At 43.5% G+C, this 24,845-nt stretch overlaps 1 protein-coding gene across 1 annotated transcript; it reads left to right on the top strand.

Moving 5' to 3' along the window:
* Positions 1 to 1,962: 1,962 nt before the first annotated feature.
* Positions 1,963 to 23,000, top strand: LOC133805554 (uncharacterized). Its single transcript, XM_062243736.1, has 3 exons — positions 1,963 to 2,952; positions 6,019 to 6,058; positions 22,948 to 23,000. The coding sequence occupies exons 1-3, from the start codon at positions 1,963 to 1,965 to the stop codon at positions 22,998 to 23,000; spliced, it is 1,083 nt and encodes a 360-aa protein (XP_062099720.1).
* Positions 23,001 to 24,845: the final 1,845 nt, after the last annotated feature.

The raw sequence follows: 24,845 nt of genomic DNA, 5'->3' as shown, positions 1-24,845 counted from the left end.
CATGGCATATATATCAAAATGATCCCCTCAATGAGTACATCACAAATATGCAACTCATTATCCCAAACAATCGCTGGTGTCGTTGGAAAACACTTCTAAAGGGGTGGAGATACCCAAAATCTGGCTGGAGAAAAACAGCGAATTAACCTGAATGACTTAGTGGGAGACGTTCCTCTTGCAATGCTGATTCCAACGGGGCCACCCACTCACTGAATGGTGGTCAGAGTTCGCTGGAAAGTCACCTCAAAGTTTTGACGACGAACTTCGGAGTGGTCGTATGAGTGCGTCCTTGCTCCGATGGTCACCAAATTTTGGGGTTGTTGTCATCCCCGGTCAGAGAAGCTGTAGCTCCGGCGGTGGTCCGACTGGGTTGTGGCTGTGGCTAGTTTGGAGAGAAAACGAAAGGAAATAAAAGAAAAAGAAGAAGAAGAAGAAGAAGAAGAGATGATTCGAGGAGAAAGAAGGGGAAAGGAGAAAAAATAGAGTCATTTGACTCTTTTGACTCAGGTGGGTCTTTACAGAAAAACTCTCATGTATATAAAAAAAATGATTAGTGATGCAAATGGGGTGGAGAATGGCGGGGATTGCTCTCCCTGTCCCCATCCCCACTTATAATTTTAATCCTCGTCCCCGCCCCATCCCCGTTTATTCCCCATTGGGGACGGGGCGGGGAATCCATTTATTTCAAAAATCAATTTTAGATTAAAATTAAAATAGTAAATTATATGTACATTATAATATTGCACAATATTTATGATTTAAAATACAAAACATTATTCAAAATAAAATTTAAAATATTAAAAAAGTTACTATTATATTACAATAACACATAAAAAAAGATATAAAAACATATAAAATATTACAAAAATATATAATAATTTAATGGGCCCCGTCGAGGCGGGGAGTGTCATTCCCGCCCCCGCCCCATTTAATATTCAAGGATTAGAAATTATCAGCGTTCCCCATTTAGATGAGGATTCCCCACCCCATTCCCATGGAGAAAATATCCCTACATATGATTAATATATATGGTATTAGACTAATGGAATACACTTTTGATGGAAATAATATAGTATGATGTGGTGAGTGTTTTGCAATAAAGAAAAATCCAAATGATGAATAAGCTATTAGACCTAATCAAAATGAGAAAATATTATATGCAACTGGTAAGTGGTGCATGTTTCCACAGTTATATGGACATGGCCATAGAAGGCAATGGGAAAATGTGATTGAACAATAATTAATACTGTGAGTAAATATATTCCCACGTTTTCCGAAATTACACAATGTTTAAATTAAAAAAGAAAACTAAACCAATATTAAAAAGAAAACTAAATCAAAGTTTGAAAATTGTTAAGAATAGAATATTATAATGTAATGACAATCATCAGTATTAATATTATATTATAGTAATAAAAAATGTAAAATCTCCGAAATTTACATATTTATTCTCAATATAAAAAGACAAAAGATCAAATATACGCTTAAAAACACTTTTTTTTAAATCTTAAAAACACATTTTTAAAACATATAAACATATTGTACAAGCATACAAAATAATTACATATTTACATAGAATTGGAACACATACAAATATACTATATATAATCAATATATAGAATTTATAAAGCAATTAATTGATAAAAATTAGTGTTATCCAAACAAAATTATTTTCTTAAATGATATCAAAGAAATATACAACAACTTTTCTTCTTCTTAAGAATATAACACCTCTTTAATTCTTAGCTATATATCCATTATAATTATTAATCATTTACAAAATTAAATAGAATTTATAATATATATAAATTTATATAAATTAAGACAGAACAAATTCCTCCGTAACAATTAAAGATCCTAATTTTGCTCCTAACATATCTCCTCTAATTGTTACTAATAATTTCTCTTAAGTTTTTCACTCTCTTTTTAATTTTAACCATTTCTCTCCCACGTACAAAATCAATGACCAGAGACACCCCCACCTCAGAAACCACCACCGTCGCCGTCGTGTCCGCCGCCGCAGAAGACCCCGGAAACGACATTTCGGCGGAGCCAGTAGACTCCCATTATTCCAAGTCCCAAACAGCCATCCAATCTCTCTCCGCCATCCTGCCCTCTATTCCTCCCTCCCTCTCCACTTCCCCAAACCCTTCTCATTCCCTCCTCCACGACCCCCAAGTGTCCACCCAAATCTCCACCCTCCTCCGCCACCCCTCCTCCGGCACCGGAGACAACCACCTCTGCCGCTGGCTCTACGACACCTTTCAGTCCGGCGATCCCCACCTTCAACTCGTCGTCATCTGCTACGTCCCTGTCATTGCCTGCGCGTATCTTTCACGTGCCACCCTTCGGAGACCGCTTGCCGGTTTCGAGGCCATCCTCCTCGCCCTCTACGCCCACGAAACCACTTCACGCGCCGGCCAGCCGTTGACAGTCAACATCCCGGACATGTCTCACCCGAGCCTCTACCACGAGCCGACGACGCCGACAAAGAACAACTCCACGTCGCTCCACCTCGCCGTCGTGTCGCCGAGCCTGGAACCCCACCGGACTGTGAGGTCCACTCGTCGGGCGTGGATCGTGGGAGTGGCTATGGAGCTTTACTACAGCAAGATTTACGCGATGCCCACGAGTTCCAAGGTTGAGTTCTGTGAGTTCGTTAGGGTTTGGGCTGGTGAACAGCGTGACGAATCAGAGGGTGAGTCCGGGCCGAGTGAACTCGGAGAAGGGAAGCGTATTTCTCTACCGTGGGAGCTGTTGCAGCCGATTATGAGGACTTTGGGTCACTGCGTGGTGGGTTGTGGTAGGAACAAGGAGATATTTGACGCTGCCATGGCTGCTTGCAAGGGTTTGCATGGAAGGGCCGTACATGATATCAATCCCAAGGCAATTTTAGCCACCGAGAGCTTGCTTAGGCTGGGGAATATCAGCTTGGAACCCGACGACGACGCCGTCGACGAGATTGACAGCGGCGAAAACGACAATACCAACAACGACAGTGGCCACCAACAGCTTGATTCTGCTGATGATGAAAGTCATATGTCCACTGATCATGATAATTACTCTCGAGAAATAAGTGATATGATCTAGATTGAAGATACATATGTTTCTTTATTTTATATTTTTTATCACATGCATGATGATCAATAAACACATATATGTTACCACATGATTAAGTTCAATTAACATTAAAAAAAAACCCACTTACATGCACTCTACATAGTTGATAATTAATCCCTTGTGTGTTGATATATAAATATATATATATATATTTAAATAAAGCAAATAAGTGGTACACATTTTTACATAATTAGTTTGACTCAAACACTATGCTTGGAAGTATTTGAGAGACAGCAACCTTTTTTAGACAAAATATTATGAAATTGGTGTTAGAAATATTTTATATGGATTGTGTGGACGCGGTTCTTCGCCAACAGGTAATTAAGAAAATAAGAGGAAGGAATTAGTGTTTTTTCATGAACTGAAATAGATGAATGATCTTTTTATGGACTGGTGACACGAAATACGTTTTTTTAGGTGGTTCAAATGTTAAAATCCCCCTACTCCACCAGTCAATATTATTGCTATATCACTGGTATTCTTTTACGGGGTATTTCCTTATACAATAGAATCCAACCATTTGCAACTCCCAGGGTCTCCATATTTATAGGAGAGGGCACCTGAGGGTTGGTAAGGGGGGTCATCCCGTGACCTTCTTATCTATCATATCACTTCGGTGACATTCATGATTAATTCCTAAAACCTGACACATGAAGTGTGGTCTAATCAATAGGTAAGGGGGATAATGGGCCGCACGGCCCAACCCAGTCGTGGGTGCCTGAATACGCACGTTCATGATGCATGTCCGAGAAGTCAGGGATATATCATACACGTGATGTCTGATATATGCACGTTTACCTTGCGTGGTTGACATTACAAGAGGTCATAGCTTCCAACTCCAGCTCGTGGCACGAGCTGGATGCCCCCTCGACCTGTGGCCTTCACAGTCTTGACTCGGTCCTTGAGTAGTCTTGGCGAACCTTTTGGATACCCAAGCTAACGAGGTAGGACCTGACGACAGCAGATCCGGTCATGGGGGATCCACGTGGCTGATATGATTTAGGCCGTATCTCAGCTCGCTAATAGCCCGTTGGAAAATTAGGGCGTACATTTGCCCCCCAAGTCCCTGCTCGTGGTACACGACGTCGTGTAGGGCCACAGTAGGGGCTTTTAGGCTTCCCCATGAACTCTTCATATTCCACCTTTTATGCAGGCGCCGCATACGTGGAACATCGTGGTTAGTGACGGTACGTCTTCCGAGAACCGCATTAAATGGCCTAGTCTATACTCAGCCGTCGTTTCGCCTTTTGGGTGGAGAGCCTTGGATCCTACATCAGGGCAATCCAACGGCCCTCCTCACGTGTCCTTTCATATATATAAAAGGGGTGGCCACCTTACGCATGGGCCACCCGGTCATTAAAAATTTTCTGAACCTTCCACTTTCTTCTCTCTTCTTCATCTTCAAAAGAAAAACCCTCTTCTTTCCGGCCGCCATTCACAGCACTCAAGAAATTCAGGTGTAAGGGCTCCCTTGAAGCTTTGGAATCAACTACTCTGACGAAGCCCCAACCCAGACGATCTCTTCATCCTCTTCTCAACAAGAATACTTCGTAAGTCCCCTGACTGTGCATGTTTTGAATTTTTTTTTTACTATAGCTGCATGCAAGGTTTTGTTGGTTCTTTGTGGGCATGAAGGGTGAAAGCCTTTTAGGTTAAGGTATCGCTTGTAGTAGAAAACCATTTAGTAACACGGTTTATAGGGTGCATTTTCTGGGGAAATATTTTGGGTAGGATTTTCGGTATGGTTGTTTAAAATATCCAGTATTTTTGGGTGCAAAATCGGGTAGCTTAGGGGACACGCCTCACAGACGGTTTTGCATCCCTTGCCTACTGAAACTTTCCCTCCAAGGAAAATTTTCACCCTGACCCTCCTGACACACGAACCCCGAGCAATTGAGGATCTGTTGGGAGCACAGGCGCGTGTTCATAGAACTGCGTGGTCTCACTCTCCACGAGCTGAGATTACCTCTACTTGTGCAAAGGAAACTCCTTTTTTTGATTTTCCCTTATTCCTAGGTCGCCTTTTCTGAAAATTTCTTCTTTTGTTCGCTAGGCGACCAGATGGGACCCAAGAAGAGCGCTTCTAAGAGGATCGCAGGCAGCTCGTCTTCCCAACAATCCAAGGGAAAAGAGGTGATGACAGACTCCCCAATTTCTGTCTTCGGGCCAGCCGTGGAGCGAGAGCCCGAGGTGGCACCCGACGCTTTCTTCGAGGCCGAGAGGATCGTCTCGAAGATCACCGACCAGGGGAAAGTGAATAAGACATTCCTTTCCCACAACATCGAACTCGGGAGGGGTACCTTGATCGCCCGACCTCCCCTAGAAGATGAGCGGAGCTGTGCGCCGCTCGACGAGGAATTCGCGGCCTGGAGTGACGAACACTTCAAAGTCGGGGCTTTCCTCCCACTGGACCAGTACTTCGCCGACTTCCTCAACTATGTGAAGTTGGCCCATTTCCAGCTCCCCTCCAACTCCTATCGTTTGTTGGCGGGGCTGAGATATCTGTTCTTGAAGCAGGAGTGGGAGGTCCCCACTCTGGCAGATATCCTATACTTTTTCTGCCTCAAGGCCAGCCTAGAGCAGCGGGGGCGAGGCGATGGGTTCTACTACTTGACTCGGTTTCCGAATACGGCTGCGGTCATCGAGCTGCCCAGCCACCCCAACGACTTCAAAGACCAGTTCTTTATGTCCAAGGGGTTTCGCAACTGCGACCTGCATTACTTCAACCGTCCTCGTAAGTACTTTTCATCCTTAGCTCGTAAGTTAAGTATCCGTTAGCTTTCCCCCTTATCCGTTTCTGACTTAGATTAATTCTGCAGCCATTTTCGCGAGGACAGACAAGTCTGTGATCCTCGGGAGCTAGTACGAGACACTGGCGGGCTTGCCCCTAGTGAAGAGGACTATCGCCAGCTCGTGACAGACGAGACAATGCTAGCATGCAAGCTGATCTCTCCAGGCCAGACTCTGAACCTGAGGAGACCCCGGGTGCCTCCCCCAGCTCGCGAGATGAGGCCTATCTCCGAGGAGGAGGCCGCGGGGGAGGAGGATGAGGAGGACGGGGTGCCCCTCGTGAGGAGGAAGCGGGAGCTAGAGGAAGCCCAAAGAACAGACGAGGAGAGGATCCGGTCCGGAGCAGCTGCAGGTCCCTCCGGCCAAGGTAACCCATATATGTTTAGGAACTAGATAAGGCCACTGCAGACCCCCGGCTAGCTAGGTTCAATCCCAAATAGCTCGTCTAACGCCATCGAAGTGATCCAGACTTTGATGTAACCCTGCTCCATTGCGTCGACCGGCTCGTGTTGGATTACGAAAGTAGCCGCCCTAGGGGTACCATAGTTTGAGACAACACCCTAGCCTTTAGGTCGGTCCTATTCGAGGAGTATGGGACCAACCTTCGGTCATGGCCATCACTCCGGGAGGGTGTCATAGCCCCGGATCTTAGGCAATATGTAGAAGAGTCTAGTCCTGAGCCAGCCTCGGACCTAGAACCCGCGCCAGCTCGAGAAGTAATTGTCTTAGATTCCCCCCCAGAAACTCCGGGGCCGATGGTCATGACCATAGATTCATCTTCTAGCTCGAGGGGTAGGATTCCTTTTAGTATATATACTTGAGTTTTGCCTTTTTCCCCCTTGTTTTTGTTTTTGCATGACTGCGTACTGATATATTGATGTTGTCTTTGTTTTGCCAGAGGAGATGTCTCAGCCCGGGGGAAAAGATCTGCGAGCTATGTTCACCGAAGGGAACTCCTCAGCTGGGGCCTCTGGGCCCAAAATGAATAAGCTCCGGGTGGTGAAGAAAGCCGCTGGGACCCCAACCAAGTCCCCTGCAAATGGGAAAGAGCAGACCCCAGCTACCCAGGCCAAGGAAACTGCACCTCTTGTTGTAGTGGGGAACATGCCCCCACCCCCTCCGCGAGCTCCGGCCTTTGTCTGGGACACAGGGGCGGAGCTCGAGGCCTCGGCAACTGCGGCCCCCAAGGTGTGTATCCCGGTGGACCCCCAGGCCCTGGAGAAGATTCCAGATGTCTTTCAGGGGACGGTGTATGAGACGGTGAGCTACGCCGTCGACCACTTCTACCGCTTCACTGAGAGAGAGCTGCGGGCCATCGAAACAAGGAGCCCGGATAGTGTGATGGAATCTTCATTGGGCATGGCCCTAACGGTAAGTTGACTTTACCCTTGTATGATTTTTGATTATCATGCCTTGCCCTGTTTTTCCTCTCTCTCTCTCTTTTTTTAAGGCAGTTGTCTCTCTGTTTTTGTAGAGTGTCTTGGCCCTTCATCGGAGCATAGCTAGATCCAGGGCCCAGCTCGAGGATATGAGGGATGAACATCAGGCTGTTTTGGCCGCCCATCAAATTTCCTTGCAGACGGCCCAACAGAAGGAAAAAGAAGCCATGGATGCTCTGGCGGCCGTACAGGCCGAGCTGGAAGAAGCCCGTCCCAAGGTTCAAGAGGCCGAGGCTACGAAAGCCGCCCTTGCTGCCGCGCTGGTCGAGGTAGACTCTACGAAGGCTGGGGCCAAGGAGGCTAAGGCCGCCTTGGAAACGGAGAAGGCAGCTTCCAGCACTGCCATGGAGGACATGCTCTACCACTGCTGGGCCTATAACCCGGACGGCGACTTTTCCTTCTTAGGAGCGGACGGGGAGGTCTTCCTGGAGGGGTTCAAAGCTCGCCTCCAGCAGGAGGCACCTTCTGAGACCGGGGAGGCACCCGCCGTGGCCGAGCAAGAGGGCGAGACAGCGACCTCCTCGGGGCAGCCTGGTGGAGCTTAGGGCCTTTCTTTTTCGCACCCATTCCTTTAATATTCTCATTTTTTTTTGTAACTTTGCATGAGGTTTTTCTACCTCGAGACAATTGGTTTTATCAATTTTTACTTTTGATTGGTTTACTTTCTTTTGCTTCTACGTATTTATGTTACTGCTTTGAAAAACTTAGTTCGCGTTAATTTTTATCAATATCTCGTGCTCTTTAAGAAAAACAACGACCAATCGATTTAAATTAACTTCTAAGTTTTATGACCTGGTTATGTCCAGGAACTTAGTTTGAAAACTTAGTTCGCGTTAATTTTTATCAATATCTCGTGCTCTTTAAGAAAAACAACGATCAATCGATTTAAATTAACTTCTAAGTTTTATGACCTGGTTATGTCCAGGAACTTAGTTTGAAAACTTAGTTCGCATTAATTTTTATCAATATCTCGTGCTCTTTAAGAAAAACAACGATCAATCGATTTAAATTAACTTCTAAGTTTTAAGGCGACCTGGTTATATCCAAGGTACAGCTTAGTTTGCGTTAATTTTTATCAATATCTCGTGCTTTTAGAGAAAAACAACGATCAATCGATTTGAATTAACTTCTAAGCCTTTTAAGGCGACCTGGATGTATCCAGGCACCATATGCCCCCCAAGTAACTGGGAAAGGGTCTTTCGTGGTTACTTTAGATTACACTTGTAAATATGTACAATCATGAACAAAAAGTTAATTCTCATTGCTTAATACATAAAAAAAAAAAAAGTGGCCTTTAGGCCTTACAAGGGTGTCATTGATAATATCTCTTCAAATGGATGGCGTTCCAAGCTCATGGGACTACCCCTCCATTGAGACGAGCTAATGTGTAAGTTCCTTCTTTAATGACCTCGATGATTTGATATGGCCCTTCCCAGTTCGGTCCCAATGCTCCATCTTTAGGGTCCTTACCGGCCAAGAAGACTCTCCTGAGGACTAGGTCGCCAATGCTAAAGGTGCGTTTTTTGACTTTTGAGTTGAAATAACGAGTGATTTTTTGCTGGTAATGCGTGAGCTAGAGTTGCGAATCTTCTCGTCTTTCATCAACCAAGTCAAGGGAAGTGCAAAGTAGCTCGTGGTTGCGATCCTGGTCATATGCCTGGACTCTATGCGAAGGTACCTTAATCTCCACAGGGAGGACTGCTTCACTCCCAAAAGTTAAGGAGAAAGGGGTATGACCCGTAGGATTCCGATGCGAGGTCTGGTATGCCCACAGAACCTGGGGGAGCTGTTCTGGCCAGACCCCCTTGGCTTCGTCTAGTCTCTTCTTGAGGCTCGCCTTTAGGGTCTTATTGACGGCCTCGACCTGGCCATTTTCCTGAGGATAGGCCACGGACGAGAAGATTTTTACAATCCCGTACCTTCACAAAATTCGATGAATAGGTCGTTGTCGAACTGCGTCCCATTGTCGGATACAATTTTCTTGGGCAGCCCGAATCGGCAGATAATCCTCTTAACCACGAAGTCGAGGACTTTTTTGGAAGTTATTGTTGCCAAAGGTTATGCCTCAGCCCACTTCGTGAAGTAGTCGATGGGCACCACAGTGTATTGGACCCCACCCTTTCCAGTAGGGAGGGCGCCAACCAAGTCGATTCCCCAGACCGCAAATGGCCACGGGGAAGAGATCATCTTCAGCTCGACTGGGGGAGCTCGGGAAACTTTGGCGAACCGCTGGCACTTGTCACATTTCTTGACATACGAGATCGAGTCCTTGGACAGAGTGGGCCAGTAATATCCTTGCCTTAAAACTTTTAGGGCCACGCTCTGCCCCCTAGTGTGATCCCCGCAAAAGCCCTCACGCACTTCCTGCAGGATGGCCTTTGCTTCGCCTTGAAGAACACATCGTAGGAGAGGTAGGGAGTGCCCACATCGGTACAGCACCCCATCTACCATTGTATACCTTGGAGCCTGGTACAGTATTCGCTGCACATCATTACGCCTCTCTGGTAGCTTCCCTTCAGTGAGATACTCAAGCATGGGGGTCATCCAGGTCGACCTGGCGTCGATCATCTCGACCTCCGCCCTGACTTCTTCTATACTTGGTTTCTCCAAGAATTCTACCGGCACTAACCCCAAAGCCTTCGTCTCCCCGGAGGTGGCGAGCTTGGCAAGAGCGTCTGCGTTAGCGTTCTGCTCCCGAGGTATCTGCTCGATTGAGCCTCGCCCAAACGTGGACAGCTCGACTTTTACCTTTGCCAAGTAGGCAGCCATCTTGGGTCCTCGTGCTTGATATTCGCCCAGAACCTGGTTTACCACAAGCTGGGAGTCACTGAAGCATTGGACGGAGCTTGCCTCCAGCTCCTGGGCTATTCTTAGCCCGGCCAGCAAAGCTTCGTATTCGGCCTTGTTGTTGGAGGCCTTGAATCCAAATCTCAATGCCGAGTGGAATCTATGTCCTTCAGGGGATATCAGAATGATTCCAGCCCCAGAGCTGTTCTCATTGGATGAGCCATCCACGAAGATCTTCCATGACGTCTGGGCCAAGGTGACCTAGGGTGAGTCTTCTGCAGGATCCTCCCGGAATCCTGTGCGTTCTTCCATAAAATCGGCCAGGGCCTGATATTTTATAGCAGTTCGTGGGGTGTATAAATCTCGAACTGACTGAGTTCGATAGCCCATTTTAACAAGCGTCCCGATGCTTCAGGTTTTTGCAAAACCTTCCTTAAAGGCTAATCGGTCATGACGTGCACTGAGTGGGACTGGAAGTATGGCCTGAGCTTTCGGGAGGCCGTGATAAGATAGAACGCCAATTTTTCCATCAACGGGTATCAGGATTTAGCCCCGAGAAGTCTCTTACTGATGTAGTAGATTGGTTTCTGAACCCGGTCTTCTTCTCGAACTAATACGGCACTAGCTGCATCCTCTGTGATAGCTAGGTAGAGAAAAATGGGCTCTCCTGCCTTTGGTTTGGATAATACGGGTGGCTCGGCCAGATGTGCCTTCAGGTCGAGGAAAGCACTTTCGCACTCTTCTGTCCATTCGAACCTCTTATTTCCTTGGAGCAGGTTGTAGAATGGCAGGCACTTATCGGTGGATTTTGAAATAAACCGATTGAGGGCTGCCACCTTTCTTGTCAGGCCTTGGACATCTTTGCGCGACTTGGGTGAGGGAAGCTCGAGTAATGACCTGATCTTGTCGAGGTTTGCCTCGATTCCTCAGGTATTGACGATGAAACCAAGGAATTTTCCATATGCGACTCCAAAAGTGCACTTCTGTGGATTAAGCCTCATGCCATACTCCCGTAGTATCTTGAAGCATTCCTCCAGGTCGGAAACATGGTTATCGGCAGTCTTTGACTTAACCAGCATGTCATCAACGTACACTTCCATGTTCTTCCTGATCTGGTTGGCGAACATTCTATTTACTAACCTCTGGTACGTAGCACCGACGTTCTTCAGCCCGAATGGCATGACCTTGTAACAATAGACGTTAGTCGGGGTCATGAAGCTGGTGTGCTCCTGGTCCGCTGGATTCATGGCGATCTGGTTATAGCCTGAGTACGCGTCCATAAAGGACATGAGCTCGTGCCCCACTGTGGCATCCACCAATTGGTCAATCCTTGGCAAGGGAAAACAATCTTTGGGGCAGGCTTTATTCAGGTCGAAGAAGTCGATGCAGGTCCGCCACTTCCCGTTGGGCTTTGGGACCAGCACGGGGTTGGCGACCCAAATCGGAAACTTAGCTTCACGGATAAAGCCGCATTTCTTTAGCCGGGCTACTTATTCCTCTAAGGCCTCAGCCCGGGTTGTTCCCAGGCGCCTCTACTTCTGGGACTTCGCAGGAACGCTCTTGTCCAGATGAAGGGTGTGCATGATGACATTCGGATTGATTCCCACCATGTCCTCATGTGACCACACAAACACATCCAGGTTATCCTATAGAAACTTAATCAGCTCCGCTTTCCTCTTGCTACAGAGGCTTTTCCCGAGCTTGACCGTCCGTGAAGGGTTTTGTGGATCGATGCTTACTTCCTCGAGCTCTTCAATGGCCTGGAGCTCGGACTTATCCTCGCCTATTCGGGGGTCAATATCCTCACTTAAGACGATATTTTCCCTTTTGGCGCTCTGAGGTTTTTCAATCTCAGGATCAGCTAAAGGTTCCTGAGATTCCTCTCCTCCACCTTGGATGGCCATTGCTAGCTGCCCGGGTTTCGATTTTCCCTTCATGGAAATGTTGTAGCATTCCCTGGCGGCAAGCTGGTCGCCACGGACCGTGTATATTCCCGTGGAAGAAGGGAATTTCATCGCGAGGTGGCGAACAGAGGTGATGGCCTCAAAAGCTATGTGTGGGTCGACCCAAAATAACATTGTATGCAGCGGAGCAGTTGATGACCACAAACTCGAGGAGTTTGGAGACTGTCCGAGGTCCTTCTCCTAGGATGATCACCAGCTCGATTGTTCCTATAGCCGCTGATCCTTCTCCCGAAAAACCATACAGCATTATGGAGGTTGCCTTCAGCTCGGTGACAGTTAAACCCATCTTCTCCAGCGTGGACTGGAATAGAAGGTTTACCGAGCTCCCATTATCGATCAGCACCCTCCTAACCCTTCGATTGGCGAGCTGCATTGCTACGACCAGGGGGTCGTTATGAGGGAACTGGACATGGTTGGCATCCTCTTCGGTAAAAATGATTGGTTATCTCTCCAATCGCTGCTGCTTCGGCAGACGCTGCTCTGGGATGAACTCTACTCCGTTATGCGCCTTTAGTTCGTTCACGTACCTCTTTTGGGCACCCCGACTCGTGCCAGCCAAATGCACACCTCCCGAGATTGTGGATATCTCTCCTCCAATCACTGGATGAAGGACGTCTTGATCCACCTGAGACCTGGGTTGACTGGTCGGGACCTTCGGAGCAGGTCAGCCTGTCAGAGCCCTGTTTCACGTGTACTGAGCTAACGGGCCGGCTCTGATGAGAGTTTCGATCTCATCTTTCAAATGCCTACAATCATCGGTATTGTGGCCAACATCGTTGTGGAAATGGAAAAACTTGGAGGTGTCTCTCTTCCCCTTCTGGTGCTTTAATGGCTCCGGCTTCTTCCAGGGGAGGCAAGAAGAGTTCGCTAGGAAAATGTTCTCCCTAAAGTGGGTGAGCTCAGTATAAGTCGCATAGATCAGCTTGAATTTTTCTATGGACTTATTCTTCTTTGGGTCGTGCTGGTTGCCCTCGCCGTTCCCCTTTCTCTTGCTTCCATCGAACTGGTTATTCTGTGTAACGTTTTGGGTCGCTGTCGCGACCTCCATTCCCACTCCAGTGGGCTTCTTAGGGACCTGGCTGGTTCCTGCAGCTGAGGCTTGGGCCTCCTCCATGTTAATCCATTCCTGGGCCCTATTTAGGAACTCATTCACTGAGCTAACTCCCTTCCTTTGTATTTCGTTCCAGAGTCCCCCTCCGACGAGGATTCTAGTCCTCAAGGCCATGAGCTTGGAGCTGTCATCTGCGTCTCTGGCCCGAGCAGTGACGTTCGCGAACCTGCTCAGGTAAGACTTCAAAGGCTCGTCAGGTTGTTGCCTCACGTTGCCCAGAGAGTCGGCCTTGACGCGGGCGGCCTGGGAGGCTCGGAATTCCATTTTGAAGTCAGCGGAGAAAGTCTTCCAGGAGCTGATTGATTGTTTTTTGCTTTGTTTGAACCACTGCCTGGCTGGTCCAGTCAGTGTGGAGGGAAATATCAGACACCTCAGCTCAGGGCCAATGTTGTGGGCCATCATCAGGTTGTTGAACATCCCCAGATGATCCGACGGGTCTCCATCTCCGTTGAATTTGGACAGGTGCGGCATACAGAAACCGGGTGGGTAAGCCATTGCTGCTATGCTGGGGGCGAAGAGTTCAAGCTCGTCCCCTGAATCACACTCGTCTTTCTCTTTCTCCGACAGGAGCTTCCTCATTAGCTCATCCATCTGAGCCAGGCGCTCAAGGGTTTTGTCCTGATTTCCTTGGTTATTCTGGGGCTGCTCGACAGCTCCGGATCCATTGTATACGTTTGGTGGGTTATTGCCCCTCCTATCTTGAGATAGGTTATTTGGGGTGTTCCCACCGTTACGCACCTCGGACAGGTCTCCCCCTGAGCGAGCATGGTTGCCACCTCCTACTGGTTACCCTCTATGAGAGTTAAGGCGATCTCCCAGGTCGCCCCCCTGGGTGGTTTGAGGACTTTGTGCCGAGCTTAAATGTTGACGCAGGTCTCCGCCAGAAAGGTCACTCCGGCGACTACCGGTCGAGTAGCTCCCGTTAGAGAAGCTCGGAGTCCGCCTCTGGGGGTGAGGATTCGGGCTCCCTCTGGGCGCCCGGCTACGTTGGGAAGGTCCTGAGGATCGCGGGTTTCTCCTGCTGCTTCCATAAGCTGGAATATCTCGGGAGGGCCGAGGAGCAGACGGATATCTTATGGGCGACAGAGGATGCCTGATCGGAGATGTAATCCTGGTTCCATCAGGGCGGATCAAGTTAGGTGGGGGCCTTTCAGCCCTGCCAACCTGCGGGTCCCGCGCCTGGCGATCTGGACGAGGTGCAGGATGGCTGGTGCTGTGAGCCCTCCCCGGATCTCCTTCTGGAATTCCCTCGAGCCCTCCTGGGCGCGCTCGAGGCTGGCTGTGAACTGGGAGTTAAAGTTCGGACCGAGCGGCAATACTGTTGTTCGGCTCTAGGCATTCCTTCGAAGTTTGCCTCTCGACGGTGCGATGAGGGAACAGAGTTGGATGCCGGCGGTCTGTCCGAGCGGCTAGGCCTGGACCGATTACCCCGGCAGGACTTATGAGTCTCGCCTTGCCTCTTTCCGATGTTAGCGTCGGTTGTAAGAGGGGGTAGTCGGGCCAACACCTCCTTAATCTGCTAACTAGCTTTCGCTAGTTGATTCCTCAGCTGAGCGTTTTCCATTTCTACCGCAGTGTAAAAATATGGGTTTTGGATTAGGTGGCCGGGGCGCCGAACTTCCAGTGTCATCTTGGCCCACCGGCAGTTTTCCCGGCCACTGCTGGACCTCAGGAATTTGTTCACCGAAGATGGCGGCATGATGAGCCTCCTGCCCATCATGTTTTTCCACCTCGTTACCGTGTCTTGATAGAGTGGTCACCATAGTTGGATGTTTGCGATAGCACCAATCTAACTCTCTCTCAATGAAAGCACCAAACTATTGACGCGATTCTTCGCCAACAAGTAATTAAGAAAATAAGAGGAAGGGATTAGTGCTTTTTCATGAACCGAAATAGATGAATGATCTTTTTATGGACTGGTGACACGAAATACGTTTTTTTAGGTGGTTCAAAGGTTAAAATCCTTCTACTCCACCAGTCAATATTATTGCTATATCCCTGGTATTCTTTTACAGGGTATTTCCTTATACAATAGAATCCAACCCTTTGCAACTCCCAGGGTCTCCATATTTATAGGAGAGGGCACCTGAGGGTTGGTAAGGGGGGTCATCCCGTGACCTTCTTATCTATCATATCACTTCGGTGACATTCATGATTAATTCCTAAAACCTGACACATGAAGTGTGGTCTAATCAATAGGTAAGGGGGATAATGGGCCGCACGGCCCAACCCAGTCGTGGGTGCCTGAATACGCACGTTCATGCTGCGTGTCCGAGAAGTCAGGGATATATCAGACACGTGATGTCTGATATATGCACGTTTACCTTGTGTGGTTGACTTTATAAGAGGTCATAGCTTCCAACTCCAGCTCGTGGCACGAGCTGGATGCCCCCTCGACCTGTGGCCTTCACAGTCCTGACTTGGTCCTTGAGTAGTCTTGGCGAACCTTTTGGATACCCGAGCTAACGAGGTAGGACCTGACGACAGCCGCTCTGGTCATGGGGGATCCACATGGCTGATATGATTTAGGCCGTATCTCAGCTCGCTAATAGCCCATTGGAAAATTAGGGCGTACAGATTGAAATAATTATATTTTTCTCATGTAGTGTCGTGATTAGCATGTAAGTATATTTATATAATCGGTATTGCATGTTATTACCATTGGGCTATAATGGGATGGATATAATGTACTGACACACTCAGGGTCTATGGACACGCTCTCAACATCTTTAGGCCAGCCCATTTAGCCAAGACAACTAATCATCTCATTGGGTATCTAGGCCCAATAAGCCCATTATGGTTTATAAACAAGGGTTACACCCTTTATTAAGTGTGTGTGGACAATGGGTGTTTTAGAGGAAAAATGAGAGAGAGAGAGAGAGAGAGAGAGAGAGAGAGAGAGAGAGAGAGAGAGAGAGAGAGAGAGAGAGAGAGAGAGAGTAGTGTTCATCCCTTTGATCTTTGATGTGTAGGTGGCTGAATTGTAATTAGCATAATTATGGAGAATAATGGTTAATAGACTTGATCACAAAGGTAAGTAAAGCTTCCTTTTATTCATATTATGTTTGATGCCTTAAATAAGATGATTTCATTGTGCAATGTTGAACATGAATATGTGTAATCAACTATTGATTATCGTTTGATGCTCAATTAATTTCAACAATTGGGACACATTTTATTGTGGGTTTGGTTTGTTGGATGATCACAAGTTTGAGACAGGTTGTTATTTTGGAACAATTTGTGATCATAAAATGCTGATGGATCATCTTATTCTTCTCCGCTATCAAGTTGTATTATAGATAAGCTCATAAAAAAAATTACAAAATTAAAGCAGTATTTATGCTTTATATTACATCAATATGGTAGCTTCTTAAAAGAAAAATCTTATGATTAGAGTTTATGTAGTAATAATCTATTAATGTAAGAAGCATTTCTTTTTATGTTCATCTTAATTTATTCAATGAAATATAATTGTACGGAACGACTACAACGCATCCTTTTTTTTGCAACATCGGTGCATTATTTTTCTATTTCGACACCTGGATAGATATAATCCCAATTTTTTTTATATGAAGGTGTACATTGTAGGTATTTAGAATATCCTGCAAATTTTCAAGAAATTCTAAATAGTTTACGAAGCCGAAAACAGAGTTCAAACTATCAAATTTTACACGCGTACACAAAAAAACAGGCACCCGTGCAACAGAAAGTTTAAGCCTTGTTTCGGTACCATAATTTATTCAGAATTTCTTGAAATTTTGTAGGATGTTCTAGATAGCTATAATGTACACCATCATATAAAAAAAATTGGGATTATAACTATTCAGAAACCGAAATAGAAAAAAGATGTACCGGTGTTGCAAAAAAAGAGGATGCGTTGTAGTCGCTCCCTATAATTGTATTTTAAGCCACAGTCTAAATTAATTTACCTCACACTACTACAAAATATATTTTGTATGACTCCTTACAATGTCTTACATAGACATTAAAAGTTGGATGGAACCTTTTATGTCATAACCCGAGCCCTAGGTTGTGGCAGAATTGTAATATCCATAACTTGGGTGGTCAAAGGTCAAACTTTGACCCTCGGTGGAAAATAGTCTTTATAAATGATCATTTAATTTATATTAAATGTTACTATAATTATAAGTCAAAATAATAGAATAACTCCTATAATTATATATAAAAATATTATGGATAAAAGTAGAATCATTTATCCTAATACATAGAACAATAATATCCTCACAGTTATGTAGTCACCAAACGGTTAAATTTAATAAGTCATAAAACACCCAAAATAATACTTAGCATTCACCATTCCTCATTTCTAACTATTACATAGCTAACTTAGATATACAGACCGATAGGTTCCAAATTAATTACATATAATGTCCAAAAGATAGGACTATGGCGCTAAACACATTAGCTTCATCATCAATTCACCTTATACACAATTGCGTCACTGGGATCCTGGAATGGGAAAGATATAGGGGGGTGAGCTTAGAAAGCCCAGTAGGAAAGCAACTAATAACATAGGACCCAAAAGTTAAATAAAACCCATGCATGGTTAGCTTGGAAACAAATATATATCATCATGTATAACCCAAAATAGAGAGAAACCACAAATAATCATAAAAGCATAGCTACAAGTGCACATCACACCGTCCACTAGATCCCTAGTTCCCGTTACCCACCATAGAAAAAACGACATCCTAAACTGGGTTGCCGGACCTGATAACCACCATAAGGGGAGGCTCAGAACACTTCCTGTATACAGATACTAGGTCTTTACACCTATAGGTGAGTGGACACCTGATCTACCTATGATGACACGGAGACTATGTAGAGTCCAAGAACTTTACTTAGCTAGTTAGATAGTAGTATTATAGTATTTATAGTATTATCTTTGTAACTGTGGATTTTTGGTTCAGACCGGGAATTATTTGGACACTCATAGTAGTACTTATAGATTTTCTAAGTTTAACATATAGTTTAAGAATATTAAGTTTAACCTAAGGTTTGATTATATGACTGATATTAAGGATAATATTTATTATACTATAAGGTTTAGATGAGGACCAATAGGATTTTAAGCACATGTTATGAATGGGTGATTAAGGATTAAGTATTTTGAGGATTTAATTTAATAAGGTTAAAAGTTTGAATGCTATAAGGTCAGTCAGCAGCTTTGAATACGTTGAGGGCTTAGTCAAGGTTGTTTACTCCATTCAAACTTAGCTAAAAATGTGTAATTTCGTGTTTAATTAATCAGCATATGCCGATATATCACAGCTATAGGGGGCGATATATCGCAGCACGTAGATACGGAAAAAACGAGACGATGCACGACAGCCTCGGGCATACTGGCCTAGGCGATATATCGCCTACAGGGGGCGATATATCGCCTCCTTCAGTGTATTTTGAAATGTTTTGAATTCATTTTCCATTCAGCCATTCAACCTCTTGATAAGTCCAGCATCTTTTTGAACGAGTCTTCAGCCTCTGCTGAACGATTATTCAAATTATTTTCACCTAAAAAGCTATTATTTTTATTCAAGTAAAATCAAGATCCTTCCATTCCTAAACTCTATAAATAGGACCTAGTACCCAACCATTATTCACCTTTTGCTCTAAGTTCAGAGGCTACAAGTGCTAAGTGAGTGTGAGAGTATAAACACCTGGGTTTGGGAATCATAAGCTTGAACATCATAAGCTTATCAAACACTTTGGGAAGTAAGGTTCTATAGTATTTCGGTTGTGGTGTAGATTGGTCTTACAAGTCTTTGAGGTAAACCAAAACTCTAGTTCATTTGTTTTATGTTATTTTCTTTCTCATAGCCTTCTACTCAGTCTCCTAACCTCATTCTTATTTTGGTTAGGAAATCTAAGTTCTTGAGCACATAAGTTTCGGTAAGCATGTTTTTCAATGGTTTAGTCTTCCCATTCCTTTTCATTAGACTCACTCTTTCTCATAATGGTTATTAGGAGTGTTCCAAAGTCCCAACGCTGTCCACATATCCTGGTAACTTTGGTAAGGAAAATAGGATAGAATCTATATGTTTTATGCTTATGTTATCTTATGTCTTATGTTATGAAATATGTTTCTTATGTTATGATAAGTGTTATGATATGTATGTTTGTAGGCTTGGGCATATGACCCATATGACTAACAAGACCCCAAATAGATTATGGGCATATGACCTACTTAGCTAGTAGGACCCCACTAATCTCATGGGCATATGACTTGTTTAGTCTATGGGACCCCAAGTAATAATGGCCATTATAGTAAGTGTATGATATAAGTGTTATGTTATGTTATGTTATGTTACATTATGTAGTGTTATGTTCTTATGCTTCTTATGAAATTATGTATATGACTATGTGTTAGATTTTCCTTGCTGGGCATTAGGCTCATTCCTTTCTGTTTTATGTGCAGGAAAATAGCTTTAGAGGCGGTAAGATTCGTGGATGCTTGGAGATTGTGTATCGATGATGAATGGAGTCAAGGAGTCGAGAGTTCGATTTCGAGGATGTAGTCAATTGTTTATGGTCTTTATATGTATTTTCCGCACTTACTATGTAATCCCTATATTTTATAAATCATGTTATGTTTTGTTTTTCAAACAATGGGATCCCATATCCTTCTTGGTATTTATGTAAGTAACTCTTATTTCTATACGTTTTCTAATAAAAATATGGTATTTTTGCAAATGTAAGTTTTAGTAAGAATTTGTATGTATAGTTTAGTAATGGTCCAAGAGTCTAGAGTAGTGGGTCATTACAGACTAGGTCGTGAAACAACAACATGCACAAATCATGATCACTATGGCTCTCATCGGTATAACCAAATGCAGATACACATGAAAAGAAATAAACATATTCCCTTTATATTTTAAAAAATTGGGCAGCATAACAGCTGCTTTTGAATAAAACCCATAAATCATAACCTGCATAAATAAGTGAACAAAAGTGTATGTGGCACTCAGTGCCCTTAGAACAGATCAGTAAACATGCAGATTAAGTTTCCTTTTTTTCAAACATTTTATAAATATTAAAATTGGAATATGTTTAAGGTGATTCAATAAGAGTAAAATAAGTCTAATAGTCAAGTTGAGTCCCTGCCTCCTTAGAATTTTCAATCTGAGGCCAAAGTGATGCTCCTAAGCTTAATGATGATCTTAGAGTGATTTAGTTCGATCTTAATATCACGTTTTTCCTACGTGCACCAAATGAGCAAACGATTATCATCATTGCATTCCTTATTCAAAATCGTGTCCAAAGACATATAATATGACCATATTTAAAATTTCAAGTTCCGGAACCTCACCCAAGCAGTGCACACTAGTGGTTGGTGGAGCTACTGGAAACGTCGACGAATAAATGCATGGCATATATCAAAATGATCATCTCGAGTAGTACATCACGAAAGTACAGCCCTTTTGCCCAAATGACCTCCGGTGTCGCCGGAAAATGCTTCCAACGGTGAGTTGACTGAAATGACTTAGTGGGCGACGTTCCTCCCTTCACGCTGGTTCCAACGGTGCCACCCACTCACCGAACGGAGGTCTGGGTTCGCCGGAAAGTGTGGTCAAAGTTTTGACAACGAAACTTTGACTGCTCCATTCGTGTGCATCTTAACTCCGATGGCCGTAGGATTTTGGGGATGGGGTTTTTGCCGGCCACTAGTGCTCCAGCTCTAGCGCGTGGCGGCAAAGGAGACTTCGGAAATGGCTTCCTGGTACCCAGCGGTGAGTTGTTGCAGAGAGAAAAAAAAAAGAAAGAAGAAAAAGTAGAAGAAGAAGAAGAAGAAGGAGAAAGAAGAATGGTCGGGAGGGAGGGAGAAGAAAAAGGAAGGGAAAAAAAGGGCTGAGCAATTTTAAAACAAGTGGGTCCCACCACTTAAAATAAAACTTAAATAATAATTTTTTTATTTTATTTCTTTTATTTTTTCTGAGTCTTCACATTTTATGTCTAATTTTGTATGACATAAAATGCTCTTAATTTATTTCTCATTTTGTAAGACATAAAAACATACGTAAGACACTGAAATGATAGATTTCATGTCTCTCCTAGGAAGTCATAAAAAGACCTACCATGTCTCCCTAATGGAGATGTGAAAGACCTACCACATCTCCCTTTGGGGAGTCATAGAAAGTATTTCACGTCTCTTCACGAAAGTCATAGAGAGTCTCTACTCTCTTCCTGATTTTGTCCCGCATCCTTTAGAAATTAAACATTTCACTCGTTCTCCTTTATAAAATGATTCTTCTTTCTCTCTTTTTATCATACATTAATTATTTTATAATAAAAAACGATTAAATTTTAATTTTATTAAGTAATTAATTTAATATATCAAATAATATAAAATCAAAAATATAAAATTATATTTATTAATTGAAATTACTATATTTAATTAAATATAACTCAATTTTATTAATTAATAAATGAAATAAAAATAGAAAAAAAAAGTCACCCCGAGGAAGACATAGAAAACTTGACGTGAAATGTGTGGTCTCCCCATGGGAGATGTTGTAGTGCTACTTACTGAGGGTGACGTGGAAGACTTTTGATAACCCCCTAAGGGAATCATAAAACCCATTTTTTACTATTAGTGTCATTATATATATCCAAGCTAATAATTTAAAGTTCTAGAGCTTTTTGAAAGTAAGCATAAATTCTAATAATTAAAAAATAGAGCAAAGTCATTCTCCATATGCCTTCTAATTAGAGACAACATAAAAATATATACACATTATGTTACATGAATGATGCATCGAAACAACTTTTGCTTAGTGATTCTTCTCCCATTTATATTTCCATTTTAAACCAAAACCAACGATGGATACCCGCGCCACTTCTTTGGCCATCTCAAAATTTGATAAAACTTCCAACTTTGACGCCAAAAATTTCTTCAACCTACTTGAAGGATTCCAAAGATTTCATGTATTTCAGTTCTAATTAAAACCAATAGTGAATATCGACTTGTCGCGAGCACTTTGTTAGGAATCTGATCATATTCAATCTAACTGCATCTATACTCGAGTAAGTAGTCGTACTTCCACTGGTCGAACCTATCTCACCTTATCTCTTGCTTGCAGACTAGTTTTTGGATATGCTAAAACTATGTATAAAATTTTCTCGATAAACACGTATGGAATGGAAAAGATTGGTGTGGGGGAGGAGAAACATTGTTGTCACACCAATCTTAGTTAAATATTGTCGCCCCTAATATTAATTTTTAAAAAAAATTAAAATATATATTTTATTAATTAAAAAATAAATAATTGAAAATTAAAATATTAATTAAGATAACAACTATCTATATTTATAATATAATGTAGCAATTAACTAACAAAAATATAATCCCTACTCTCCTAAATCAGTAGCGTCCTCCATACCGTCTTCTTGCGGCAGCATCGACTATGAATATTGTGGAGGTAATGTTCATGATATTTCTCAATACATATAAGGATATGGTGGAGTTTGAGACGACGGTGCTCCAAATATAAAAGGATAAGGTGATGGTACTGCTCTAAACATGTAAGGAGGTGTCATGGGTTATGACCGCGCTGCTCCAAACATGTATGGATGGGTCGAAGGATGAGAGAAGATGAAGGTGTAGACATGTCGGGATGGACCAAAGGTTGAGATATGATGAGTGTTGTGGAGGTTGAGACGGTGCATTTGCATTCCTCCCGACAACGTTTTCATACATAATCTTCATCTTAACGTTCAGTGAACTACGAGCTTCAAGTGGAAGATAGTGAGACAAGTATTGGACTTGCTTAGTCAAATTATTTACCAAATTATGTTACTCATCATACAATTTTTGATGAGACGCCTGAAATTGGGTGTATTAAGAGTGTTGGGTAAATGATGACCCTGACCCTTTCGATTTGTGGCTCAATCCTCGCTCGTGGCTACGCCTTTGACCCAATACGTTTTTAACACATTGGGTTTTTCTTGCTCTCTGCTCTGTTCTCAGCTTGAGGGCTGGTGCCATGGCAAAGACGAGGGTTAAGGTGAAAGGTAAACTCAAATCGACATAGAAGAAACGGAAAAAGCGTGGTCCGAATTCTACAGGGGATGTTCAGAAAACAAAATATATGGCTGCTATACTTGGCATTGATCCTCTTAATGTCTCTGATGAGGATATTGATATAGAGAAGGAGAACACTGAACGGGATGAGGAGTTGGCTATCCTTCGGGAGGAGCATTGTCCAGAGGATGGCCCGGAGATCCTCTCGCCCAAATCGACTCTGAATTTGTTGAATCGTCAACAGGAGATTCGGGATGTTTTTTCGAATTTTTTAGTAGCATCTCAAAAATGTTCTCAGGAAGTGCAGCAAGGTAAGCATCCTTCTCCTCCAATCTTGCGATCTGGAAACATAGTGCAAAATTTAAATGCTAAATTTGCTAGTTCACATGCTGATTGTGAGAAACAAAAATCAAGTGGTAGAGGAGTTAAGATAACCATGGATGATATTGAGGATGAAGTATCATTTTGGAGTTCCTCTATTGTTTGTTATGTTTTGGGGGCAAATCCTCCTCTCTCTGTTCTGGATGAGTTTGCTCGAAGAATCTAGAAAATTAAGGGGGTAGACAAGGTTGGACAACTATCTCATGGCATTTTCATCATTAGATTTGTATCCATGGCTGCTAGGGATGATGTACTCACAGGAGGTTTTATTTTCTTTGACAATAAACCAGCGGTTATGAAATTGTGGGATGCATTTACTGATTTCAAGAAAGAAGATATTAGAAGAGTACCCACTTGGATTCAGCTTCATGACTTAGATCTGAAATATTGGGGAGAACGATCTCTCTACAAGATTGTCGGTCAATTAGGGAAGCCATTAATGGTAGATTCGATTACAAGAGGAAGGGACAAGCTTAGTTTTCCAAGGGTTTTAATAGAAGTCTCATTAACACAGGATTTTCTAGAATTCATTTATTTTGAGAATGAATTGGATTTTGAGGTCTCTGTGGCTGTTTTTTATGAATGGAAACCTCTGGTTTGTAATCATTGTAAGGGGATGGAGCATTCAACTCAAAAATGTAGGAAGAAAGAAGGTAAGAAACAGGAATGGGTTGTGAAGCAAGATCTGAACTTGCATGGGCCAGTCACTGAACAGGGTCCCGAAACAGATGGTGATGGGTTTCAACCAGTTTCTAAAGGCTGGAAAACAAAAGATAAAGCTAAAATGGTCCCAGGGGTGGCTTAGCAAACCATCATTAGTAATAATTTTCAAGTTCTTGACCTTGAGACAAGAGATAACTCGCAAGTGGCTGTAGAGGAATCTAAGGGAGGAGGGGGAGTTCCTTCTCTCCCAAATGGATAGAATAATGAGCTGGAATGTCAGGGGGATCAACAGCCATCATAAACAGCTTCAAGTAAAAATTCTGATTTTTTCTAAGGGGATTGGCTTGGTTGGTCTTCTTGAAACGAGGGTTAAAGCTCATAATTTGGGAGCTTTATACCTTCGAGTTTTTTCTGGCTGGTGCTTTACTTCGAATAATGTGTGGCATAAGGGTGGACGCATTGTAGTTAGTTGAAATCCTTTGGTGTTCAATGATGCTATTATAAAATGCTCTAGTCAAATGATTCACATGCATGCTAGTTCGACTTTGAAT

Source organism: Humulus lupulus, chromosome X (assembly GCF_963169125.1).
Source record: "Humulus lupulus chromosome X, drHumLupu1.1, whole genome shotgun sequence".
Taxonomy (NCBI): domain Eukaryota; kingdom Viridiplantae; phylum Streptophyta; class Magnoliopsida; order Rosales; family Cannabaceae; genus Humulus; species Humulus lupulus.
Note: the sequence above shows the minus strand (reverse complement) of the source record. Positions and strands in the feature narration are given on the sequence as shown.